The 12,542-nt window shown below is 48.7% G+C and overlaps 1 protein-coding gene across 1 annotated transcript in view; it reads right to left on the minus strand.

Moving 5' to 3' along the window:
* Positions 1-12,542, minus strand: part of ada2a (adenosine deaminase 2a) — a 67,234-nt gene that overhangs the window by 18,872 nt on the left and 35,820 nt on the right. The window contains exon 4 of the mRNA XM_038781326.1: positions 2,268-2,395. Within this exon, the coding sequence (XP_038637254.1) occupies positions 2,268-2,395 (128 nt within the window). The remainder of the gene's footprint in view (positions 1-2,267; positions 2,396-12,542) is intronic.

The following is a 12,542-nucleotide window of genomic DNA, read 5'->3' on the forward strand; positions in this document are numbered from 1 at the left end:
GTCTCCCCTACTCCTGCCCTGTGTCTCCCCTACTCCTGCCCTGTGACTCCCCTACTCCTGCCCTGTGTCTCCCCTACTCCTGCCCTGTCTCCCCTACTCCTGCCCTGTGTCTCCCCTACTCCTGCCCTGTGTCTCCCCTACTCCTGCCGTGTGTTTCCCCTACTCCTGCCCTGTGTCTCCCCTACTCCTGCCCTGTCTCCCCTACTCCTGCCCTGTGTCTCCCCTACTCCTGCCCTGTGTCTCCCCTACTCCTGCCCTGTGTCTCCCCTACTCCTGCCCGTGTGTTTCCCCTACTCCTGCCCTGTCTCCCCTACTCCTGCCCTGTGTCTCCCCTACTCCTGCCCTGTGTCTCCCCTACTCCTGCCCTGTGGCTGCAACTTGTACAAATTCTTATCAAACACCTTATTAATCTGGCCCGGGGCACCGCCAATTTCCCCGTCCTACCCCGCACCTGGCGCCTCCCTCCGAAGTTGGCCTGCCAGCCTTCTCCCCATATTGGTAGATCGCTCCCCTCGCCCGCCTCAGTTGGCGCACTGCCTTCCCCGTGGACAACCGATCATAGCTAGCCTAGGCAGCTTGTGGGCACAGTGTGTAGCACAGCTGGCTCACGGAGATCCTATGTTCAATCCCGGCCCTGAGTCACTGTCCGTGTGGAGTTTGCACATTCTCCCCGTGTCTGCGTGGGTCTCACCCCCACAACCCAAAGATGTGCAGGGTAGGTGGATTGGCCACGTTAAATTGCCCCTTAATTGGAAAAGTACTCAGTCGCCCTTGGGTCTTCCTCCCCCTTGAGCAGGCCCATGATGCTCAGATTTTGCCACCTCGATCTGTTTTCCAGTCTTCCACCTTCCCTCTCAGACCTTTGTTGGCCTCCACCACCCTCTGCATCTCCTCACCCATCGAAGTTAGTTGATCATTGTGTTGCGACAAGGCCTCCTCCACCCTTTTCAGTTTCTCACCCTGCTCCAGCACCGCGGCCGAAGTCCTCGACACCGCTACCTTCACCGGGGTAATCGCTTCCTCTACCAGTATCTTCAATGGCGTCATCATCTCCTTCCTCATCACCTCCATGTGCTTTGCGAACTGCCTTTCAAATCCCACGACCATCACCTCGGTCATCTTTTCTGCCATGAACAGTGCGGCCCCGGGCAGCACGGTGGCACAGTGGTTAGCATTGTTGCCTACGGCGCTGAGGACCCGGGTTCGGATCCCGGCCCTGGGTCACTGTCCGTGTGGAGTTTGCACATTCTCCCCGTGTCTGCGTGGGTTTCGCCCCCACAACCCAAAAGATGTGCAGGATAGGTGGATTGGCCACACTAAATTGCCCCTTAATTGGAAAAAATAATTGGGTACGCTAAATTTATAAAAAAAAAAAAAAAAAACAGTGCGGCCCCGCCCAGCGACCCAGCCTCCGCCATCCTTCCAGTTGCCGACCTGACCCTTTCACTAGAACCTTCACTCACCCCCTTCTTCACGGCCGCTTCCTTTTGGTTTTTGGACATCCCCCTCCTTCCTTATGACTTCCTCCACTTATTTGTTGAAAAATTACCCCTGGGGCCAGGCATAAAGTTCTAAAAAATCAAGCCTCGAGGAGGAGCCACTCAACGTGCGACTTCCACCTTCATACCGCCACCGGAAGTCAAATGCTTCGGAACGATTTGACCCCCGCCTGGAACAAAAATGCAAACTTTTTTTAAATTTAGAGTACCCAATTCATTTTTTCCAATTAAGGGGCAATTTAGCGTGGCCAATCCACCTCCCCTGCACATCTTTGGGTTGTGGGGGCGAAACCCACGCAAACACGAGGAGAATGTGCAAACTCCACACGGACAGTGACCCAGAGTTGGGATCAAACCTGGGACCTCAGTGCAGTGAGGCAGCAGGGCTAACCCACTGCGCCACCGTGCTGCCCCTTCAAAAATGCAATCTTATGGGGCACCTTCATCTAGGTCAGGTTTGCAGAGCCGGGAATCGTCTCAACTCTGCGCTCTTGAGTTGGGAGGTAAAATCCAGGCCCAGGTTTACTGAGCTGCTGAACTAGTGAATGTCAGTCAGGCTGGGAGGGAGATAGCACAGTTACTTCCATTGACCCCAGCTGTAAATACTTCCAGAGTTACAGCTTCTGATTTCTTCCTTAGTGAACGGGGAACCGCACTAATTTGGGTAAGGTTCAACTGTGACCCAATGGTGTGAAGCAGAATTTCTAGTCCAGTTGAATAGGGATATTTTGAAAAATCAGGCAAAAGTAGTGAACGATGATATCTTACCGTTGTACAGAAAAGATTACTTTGACTCCCACAAAATCAGGATTATCATTTTTGAATTGCTTGGCAACCTCCTGGTAAGCCACAATACACCAATCCTTGTCATGTAAGGTTCCATCAAGTTCATAGGCCTAAAACAGGTGCAGAAAATTAACCATCCGATGACCTTGCAACGTGAGTTTGCAGTACAGGCTGTTTAGCTGATTGGGCTTTTGTGAGTGCTAATTCTCAGCTGCAATTGTCTGTTGAGCTCTTTTTCACAATATCCTTCCTTCTCAAATGCTGTCTATTCCCTTTCAAAGTGTGCGGTAAAGGCCGATTGACCAATCAAGGCTCCAAATGACATACTCCTGTAGTGACAGGGTAACCGAGCCCCACCAGATTCCATGCCTTCACTCGTTTAAATTTATTCTACGCATCTTTTTTCCCGCCCACAGGAAACATTTCTGCGCTGGGCAAACAGGAACTTGACAGTACAGCAGCTAATGGAAGGCAGCTGCACCTAATTTGAGTGGGAGACTGACTAGGCACAGCTGATGGCCAGATGGCATCTCCTTTAGTCTTTCAGGGCATGTAGGCATCGCTGGCAAGGTCAGCATTCATTGTCCATCCCTAATTACCCTTGAACTGAGCGGCTTTCAGAGGGGGACAGTTAACAGTCAACCACCTTGCTGTGGGTCTGGAGTCACCTGTAGGCCAGGCCAGGTTAGGATGGCAGATTTCCTTTCCTAAGGGACATTAATGAACCAGATGGTTTTTTAATCAAATTTGACAATAGTTTCATGACCACCGTTACTGGGATTATTTTTATATTCCAGATCTTATTAATTAAATTTAAGTTGCACCAGCTGCCGAGGTGGGATTTGAACCAATGCATTAGCCTGGAGCTCTCGATTACTACTCTAGTATCTGCCGTCCGAACCTGGTCTGGCCTACAGGCGATTTCAGATGGACAGCACGGTAGCACTGTTGCTTAACAGCTCCAGGGTCCCAGGTTCGATTCCCGGCTTGGGTCATTGTCTGCGGAGTCTACACGTTCTCCCCGTGTCTGCTCGGGTTTCCTCCGGTGCTCCGATTTCCTCCCACAAGTCCCGAAAGACGTGCTGTTAGGTAATGTGGGCATTCTGAATTCTCTCTCTGTGTACCCGAACAGCTGCCAGAATGTGACAACAAGGGGATTCTCACAGTAACATCATTGCAGTGTTAATGTAAGCCTACTTGTGACAATAAAGGTTATTATTAGTGACTTTTTACTACGTTACCATCATTTTTCCAAAGGAAATTAGGAATGGTCAACAAATGCTACATTTGTCAGTGAAGCTCACATTATGTCAAAAATCTGTCTAATTCTGCCTTGAATAAATGCAATGACCCAGCCTCCACCACTTTGTGGAACAGGAAATTCCATCGATGAGCTATCCTGAGAGAAGAAATCATCTCCGTCTTAACCGGTAGACCTCTTATTCTTAAACTGTGTCTCCTGGTTCTAGTCCTCCGGATATCTACCTGATCAAATTCCCCTAAGATCTTCTCTGTTTTGGGAGGATCACCTCTCATCCTTCTAAACTCCATTGAGTATAGGTCCAAACCATCCAACCTTTCTTCATGAGATAAGCCACTCATCTGAGGAATGAGTCCAACAAACCTTCTCTGAACTCCTTCTAACACAATTATATCTTTTTTCAAATAAGACCAAAACTATACACAGTATTCAAGATGTTGTATCGATAAGGTCTTGTACAGATGCAATAAAAGTTTCCAATTGGGGCAGCACGGTGGCGCAGTGGGATAGCCCCGCGGCCTCACGGCGCTGAGGTCCCAGGTTCGATCCCGGCTCTGGGTCACTGTCCATGAGGAGTTTGCACATTCTCCTCGTGTTTGCGTGGGTTTCGCCCTCACAACACACAAATCTGCTGGCTAGGTGGATTGAACACGCTAAATTGCCCCTTAATTGGAAAAAAAATTAATTGGGTACACTAAATTTATAAAAAATAAATAAATAAAAGTTTTCAATAAAGTCATTTAATTGTATTTTTCAAAGCAAGAATGGCTGCACTGAGCCCTACAGGAAACCGTGAGCTTCCCTACTTTGATGTTAATCGCCTAATGTCGCCTGACCAGCGGGCCATAGTTACCTACCACATTGGCAAACTTGCATTTGTCTGCCACTATATCACTTTTAATATTGTTGTCACATAGGTCACCTCATCACTTGTGACTTTGCAGAATCAGTGGTGCCATACTTCATCCTCCCCGTGTGTGCGTGGGTTTCCTCCGGGTGCTCCGGTTTCCTCCCACAGTCCAAAGATGTGCAGGTTGGGCGGATTGGCCATGATAAATTGCCCTTAGTGTCCAAAATTGCCCTTAGTGTTGGGTGGGGTTACTGGGTTATGGGGATAGGGTGGAGGTGTTGACCTTGTGTAGGGTGCTCTTTCCAAGAGCCGGTGCAGACTCGATGGGCCGAATGGCCTCCTTCTGCACTGTAAATTCTATGATACTTATGGAAGCTAAAGGAACTGTAAGACTAATTTTCTGAAATCAGGCTCTGAAAAGGAAGCAGTTTCTGCCAGGACTGCAGATCAGGATTTCAACTCTATTTTGCCCATGAGTTTGTATTTATTTACTGGACAGAAAATCATGACAGTATTTATGACTAAATTCCCCAAACATGCCTCAAACAACTGACTCCCTGCATGGGGGATAATTTCATTAAATTGGACCGCACATGCTAATAGTTCCTTAACAAGAGGCATCTAATGAAGACAATGACTCCTCTTCAGCAATCACTCACTAACGAGTATGATTGGCCACCAGGGCAGCATGGTGGCGCAGTGGTTAGCATTGCTGCCTCACGGTGCCGAGGTCCCAGGTTCGACCCCGGCTCTGGGTCACTGTCCGTGTGGAGTTTGCACATTCTCCCCGGGTTTGTCCCCCCCCCCCCCCCGCGACAAACATCTCCTCAAACACGGTCACAAACATCTCCCACCTTTGCTCAAACTCCCCTGCTGAGCCCCTTAACTCACACTTTATCTTCTCTAACTGCAGGAAGTCGTACAGGTCACCCAGCCAAGCCGCTAACCCCAGTGGCGATGCCGACCGCTACTCCAGCAAAATTCACCGCTGTGCAATTAGAGAGGCAAAGGCACAACATCGCCCTTCCTCCTCTCCATGAGCTCCGTCTTCACTGATACCCCAAATATCGCCACCATAGGGTCCGGGTCCACCTCCTCCACTATCCTGGCTAAGACCACGAACACTCCCGCCCAGAATCTTCCCAATTTTTCGCAACCCTAAAACATGTGCGTGTGATTTGCTGGCCCCCGCCCACACCTCTCACACTCATCTGCTACCCCTGAAAGAACCCACTCATTCTCGCCTGCATCATATGCACCACCTTAAACTGTATCAGGCTCATCCTTGCGCAAGAGGAGGTCTAGTTTACCCTTCGCAGTGCCTCACTCCATACTCCCCAATTGATCTCCCCTCCCAACTCCGCTCCCCATTTCTCCTTGATTTTCACCACCCGCTTGCCTTCCTGAAGGGGCTGGTTTGGCACGGGGCTAAATCGCTGGTTTTGAAGGCAGGCCAGCAGCACTGTTCAATTCCCAGTTTGGGTCACTGTCTGTGCGGAGTCTGCACATTCTCCCAGTGTGTGCGTGGGTTTCCTCCAGGTGCTCCAGTTTCTTCCCACAGTCCAAAGATGTGCAGATTTGGTGGACTGGCCACGCTAAATTGCCCTTAGTGTCCAAAAAGATTAAGTGGGAGTTACTGGGATGGGGTAGATACATGGGCTTGAGTGTGGTGTAGACTCGATGGGTCAAATGGCTTCCTTTTGCACTGTAAATTCTATGATCTATGAAATGCTGGACAGCAGTCCTTCACTCTCATTGGAATAAAGGGCTGGTATATATAAAGCTTGACCAGAGACCTTTGTCTGCCATACCCTTAACAAGAGAACATTAAATCTGGCAAGGCAGAAATTGGCAAAAAGGTTGCGGCTTGCAAATAAAAAACAGTCCCAAATAGTCACAGCAGAGAGCCATGCTGGCATTCCATTCTCTTTTGATGCTGAATGGCTGGCATCCTTGTACAGATGGTCCACCAAATGTAGTCACCCCTCTTCGACGTACTGCTTGACATGAAATCTACCTTTCAGTAAAACCTGAAGTGCAAGTTGGTTAGAGAAGAGATTGCGAACAATCACACCACTTGCATCTGGCATAAATTAAGCATCAGGTAAAGGAGCTGCAATGTATTCGTAAGGCCCATCAAACATGATCCAATGGATTTCTGCAACCTCGGAGAAGTACATTTATAGCCTTATACTCAATCTTGCTCACTGACATTTCAGGATTTTCTAATCATTTTTCTACAGAAAGATTAATACATTAAATACAAAGTACTTTTCTCCCGAGAGTAAACAATAAAGCTATTCATTTGCTTGTCTAAGTAACTGAAGAACATCTCCCACCCATTGTGTTGCAAAATCCTTTGATCTCTGTGAAGTGAGACAAACTGAAAAGCTGGATATCTGGAACACAAAATACTGGCAATACTCAGAAAGCCAGGGTGCTGTAGAGGAGAGAAAAATGGTTGTTTACAACAGAGAATAGACAATAGAACATCGCAGTACAGGCCCTTCGGCCTTCGATGTTGCGCAGACCTGTGAAACCACTCTAAAGCCCAGCTACACTATTCCATTATCATCCATATGTCTATCCAAAGACCATTTAAATGCCCTTTATGTTGGCAAGTCCACTACTGTTGCAGGCAGGGCATTCCTCTGACATCTGTCCTATATCTATCTATCCTCAATTTAAAGCTATATCCCCTCGTGCTAGACATCACCATCCGAGGAAAAAGGCTCTCAGTGTCCACCCTATCTAATCCTCTGATCATCTTGTATGCCTCTATTAAGTCACCTCTTAACCTTCTCTCTAACGAAAACTCAAGTCCCTCAGCCTTTCCTCATAAGATGTTCTCTCCATACCAGGCAACATCTGGTAAATCTCCTCTGCACCCGTTCCAATGTTTCCACATCCTTCCTATACAGTAATGTGGCGACCAGAACTGCACGCAATACTCCAGATGCAGCCGCACCAGAGTTTTGTACAGCTGCAACATGACCTCATGGCTCCGAAACTCAATCCCTCTACCAACAAAAGCCAACACACCGCACTCCTTCCCAACACCCCACCAACCTGGGTGGCAACCCCCAGGGATCCATGGATATGGACACCGAGACCTCTCTGCTCATCCACACTACCAAGAATCTTACCATTAGCCCAGTACTCTGTATTTCTGTTACTCCTTCCAAAATGAATCCCCTCACACTTTTCTGCATTAAACTCCATTTGCCCATTTAAATCTCCGGCTCCTCTCTCGCTTTTAAATCTCCGGCTCCTCTCTCGCTTTTAAATCTCCGGCTCCTCTCCCATTTTTAAATCTCCGGCTCCTCTCTCGCTTTTAAATCTCCGGCTCCTCTCTCGCTTTTAATCACCGGCTCCTGGCAAAAGCTCCTCAAGTTCCAGTTTAGAAAAAGCAAAGGAGGAAGAGGGAAAAGCTCCAAGCAAAAAGGAACAATTTTCTCAACTCAACCTCAGCCAAGAGCATTGTGTCTCAAATTAATTAATTAACTAAGCTTTGACAAAGAGTCATTCAGACTCGAAAAGTTAGCTCTCTTCTCTCTCCACAGATGCTGTCAGACCTGCTGAGGTTGTCCAGTATTTTCTGTTTTTGATCCAGATTCCAGCATCCGCAGTAATTTGCTTTTATTTAATTAAAGAGGCGTTCACTGAAATCTGCCACCTCTTGCAGACAGACTTGCTGCTTTAGAGCAGGACCAGGACAGCAGTGCCAGCGTTTAAATATGGCTATGCATGAACTTCTTCAAATTGGGCTCCTTTCAAACTGGAGCAGGGATTCCAAGATCTCGCAGTTTGCATACTATTTATAAGGGAGGTGACTGATAACTGGAGGCAAAGTGGGTTTGAAAAGCAATCCAGGAGCGATATCACAGGAAAATGCTAAATTAATTGGTTGGCGAGAAGCTGCTAATAGGAATTGAGTTTAAATAGCTTTAACTAGAAAAATAGATCATTTATAAAGAAATAGCTCCTTGAATTTCAGTGAGGAAGACGAGCAGTAGGGAAGTAAAGTTGAATCAAGTCAAAGTGAAATAAGGGAATTTAGTAAGCAAAAAAGATAAAAACAGCACAAGACAGTGCAAGTCTGAGAATGAAGCCAGAAGGTTAGATCTCTCTCTGCACATCTTCTTTACTGTGTAGCACTACACTCTGTATGCTTCACCCGATGTGTACATTGTGAATTTATCGTGTGTCCTATGTTTTTCATGTATGGAACGATCAGCCTGGACTGTACGCAGAGCAATGCTTTTCACCGTACCTTGGTACTCGTGACACATTTCCAGGGCCCGGGGCAGCATGTGTGCAAGACGTGTGGCACAGTGGCTAGCACTGCTGCATCACAGCATCAGGGATCTGAGCTTGATTCCGGCCTTGGGTGACTGTGCGCCGTTTGCACAGTCTCCCCGTGTCTGTGTGGGTTTCCTCCCACAGTCCAAAGATGTGTAGGTTAGGTGGATTGGCCAGGATCGAGGTTATGAAGGCAGCACGGTGGCGCAGTGGGTTAGCCCTGTTGCCTCACGGCGCCGAGGTCCCAAGTTCGATCCCAGCTCTGGATCACTGTCCGTGTGGAGTTTTCACATTCTCCCTATGTTTGCGTGGGTTTCACCCCCACAACCCAAAGGTGTGCAGGGTAGGTGAATCGGCCATGCTAAATTGCCCCATAATTGGAAAAACTGAATTGGGTACTCCAATTTTTTTTTTTCCAATGATCGAGGTTATGGGCTTAGGGTGGGCCTAGATGGAGTGCTTTGTTGGAGGGTCAGTGGAGACCCAATGGGCTGAATAGCCTCCTTCTGCACTATATGGATTCTATGCAAGTCCCTGGAAGCCCATGTTTCAAACAGGACTAGACAGGGCAGACGCAAGAAGGGTCTTCCTGATGGTGGGGGTGTCCAGAACCAGGGGTCACAGTCTGAGGATACAAGGTAGGCCATTTAAAGATGAGAAATTTCTTCACCCAGGGAGTTGGGAGCCTGTGGAATTTGCCACCACAGAAAGTAGTTGAGGCCAAAACATTGTATGTTTTCAAGCAGGAGTTAAGATATAGCTCTTGGAGCTAAAGGGATCAAGGGATATGGGTGAAAGCAGGAAAAGGTTACTGAGTTGGATGATCAGCCACGATCATAATAAATGGTGGAGCAGGCTCGAAGTCCGGAATGACCTACACCTGCTCCTATTTTCTATGTTTCTCTTCAGAGAATATGGTGTTTTCTTGCTTTCTAAAAAGAATCAGGTATATTTTTATATAAATTTAGAGGACCCAATTATTTTTTCTCCAATTAAGGGGCAATTTAGCGTGGCTAATCCACCTACGCTGCACATCTTTGGGTTGTGGGATCAGTTAAGAAGGCAAATGCAATGTTAGCACTCATGTCGAGAGGACTAGAATACAAGACCAGGGATGTACTTCTGAGGCTGTGTAAGGCTCTAGTCAGACCCCATTTGGAGTATTGTGAGCAGTTTTGGGCCCCGTATCAAAGGAAAGATGTGCTGGCCTTGGAAAGGGTCCAGAGGAGGTTCACAAGAATGATCCCTGGAATGAAGAGCGGTTGAGGACTCTGGGTCTGTACTCGTTGGAGTTTAGAAGGATGAGGGTGGGATCTTATTGAAACTTTCAGGACACTGTGAGGCCTGGATAGAGTGGATGTGGAAAGGATGTTTTCACTTGTAGGAAAAACTAGAACCAGCACAGCTGCCTCACGGCGCTGAGGTCCCAGGTTCGATCTCAGCTCTGGGTCGCTGTCCGTGTGGAGTTTGCACATTCTCTCCGTGTCTGCGTGGGTTTCGCCCCCACAACCCAAAGAAGTGCAGGGTAGGTAGATTGGTCATGCTAAATTGCCCCTTAATTCGAAAAAATGAATTGGGTACTCTAAATTTAAAAAAAAAACTAGAACCAGAGAACACAATCTCAGACTAAAGGGACGATCCTTTAAAACAGAGATTTTTTTTTTTTTTTTTTATAAATTTAGATTACCCAATTATTTTTTCCAATTAAGGGGCAATTTAGTGTGGCCAATCCACCTACTCTGCACATTTTTGGGTTGTGGGGGCGAAACCCACGCAGACACGGGAAGAATGTGCAAACTCCACACGGACAGTGACCCAGAGCCGGGATCGAACCTGGGACCTCAGCGCCGTGAGGCGGTTGTGCTAACCACTAGGCCACCGTGCTGCCCTCTTTAAAACAGAGATGAGGAATTTCTTCAGCCAGAGGGTGGTGAATCTGTGGAACTATTTGCCGCAAAAGGTTGTGGAGGCCAAATCACTGAGTGTCTTTAAGACAGAGATAGAGAGGTTCTTGATTTTTTTTTTTAATGATTTTTATTCAAATTTTTCAACAACAAATTTTCTCTCAACAATAAAATAAACAAGGCGTAGAAAAAACAAAAACAACAGCCCCTTCCCCCATACAAAGCAATAAATTAACTACTAAAAAAAAGTAACAAACACATGGTTACAAAAACAAACCCCCTTAACAGACCGATAGTCCGCCCCCCCCCTCTTTCCCTCCCCCCCTCTTTCCCTCCCCCCCTCTCTCCTTTCCCCCCCCTCCCGGTTGCTGCTGAAATTGACCACCCCCTTACACTCCGCCAGGAAATCGAGAAAAGGCTGCCACCGCCTAAAGAACCCTTGCGCCGACCCCCTCAGGGCAAACTTGACCCTCTCCAGTTTGATGAACCCGGCCATGTCACTAATCCAGGATTCCAGGCTCGGGGGCCCCGCGTCCCTCCACTGCCCCCAAAGTTTGAGGGAAGCCACCACTACTGGACTCGTAGAATACCTTGCCGGGGGGAGTGGGAGCGGGGCCGTCACCAGCGCCTCCAAAGTCGTGCCTACACAGGACGCCACCTCCATCCTCTTCCACGCAGCACCCTCACCCTTCATCACCCACCTACGGATCATTGCCCAGTAATACCCACACAGGTTGGGCAATGCCAAGCCGCCTATCTCCCTACCTCGCTCCAAGAATACCCTCCTCACTCTCTGGGTCTTGTGCGCCCACCCGAACCCCAGAATACTCTTATTAACACTCCTAAAAAAAGCCTTCGGGATCAAGATGGTGAGACACAGGTAGAGAAACAAAAACCTTGGGTGCACCGTCATCTTGACCGACTGGACCCTGCCCGCCAAGGAGAGTGGCAACGCATCCCACCTCCTGAACTCCTCCTCCATCTGTTCCACCAGCCTCGAAAAGTTTAGGCTATGAAGGGCCCCCCAGCTCCCGGCTATCTGGACACCCAGATATCTTTTTTTTAATAAATTTAGAGTAGCCAATTATTTTTTTCCAATTAAGTGGCAATTTAGCGTGGCCAATCCACCTAACCTGCACATCTTTGGGTTGTGGGGGTGACACCCACGCAGACATGGGGAGAATGTGCAAACTCCACATGGACAGTGACCCAGGGCCGGGATTCGAACCCGGGTCCTCAGCGCCGCAGTCCCAGTGCTAACCACTGCGCCACATGCAGCCCTGATACCCAGATATCTAAAGCTCCTCTCCGCCCTCTTCAACGGGAGCTCTCCTATCTCCCTCTCCTGGTCCCCCAGGTGTAACACAAACAGCTCACTTTTCCCCACGTTGAGCTTATAGCCCGAAAAGTCCCCAAACTCCCCAAGTATCCTCAGCACCTCTGGCATCTCCCCCCCCCCCCCCCCCCCCCCCCCCGCCGGATCCGCAATGTACAACAGCAAATCATCCGCATATGACGACAGCCGGTGCTCCCCCCCCACCCCCCCCCCACCCCCACCCCCCGCGCACAATCCCCCTCCAGTTCTTTGAATCCCTCAACGCCATGGTTAGGGGTTCAATCACTAACGCTAAGAGCAGGGGAGACAAGGGGCACCGAAAGTCCTCCGACCGCCTCCCGTTCGTCACCACACTCGCTACCGGGGAACTATACAGCAGCCTCACCCACCTAATGAATCCCTCACCAAACCCAAATCTCCTCAACACCTCCCACAGGAAGCTACACTCCACCTTATCGAAGGCCTTCTCCGCATCCATCGATGCCACTATTTCCGCCTCCCCATCCGCCGCCAACATCATTATAACATTAAGTAACCGCCGCACATTGACATTCAGCTGCCTCCCCTTCACAAACCCCGTTTGGTCCTCGTGGATAACCAGCGG

Source organism: Scyliorhinus canicula, chromosome 20, assembly GCF_902713615.1.
Source record: "Scyliorhinus canicula chromosome 20, sScyCan1.1, whole genome shotgun sequence".
Classification (NCBI taxonomy): Eukaryota; Metazoa; Chordata; class Chondrichthyes; order Carcharhiniformes; family Scyliorhinidae; genus Scyliorhinus; species Scyliorhinus canicula.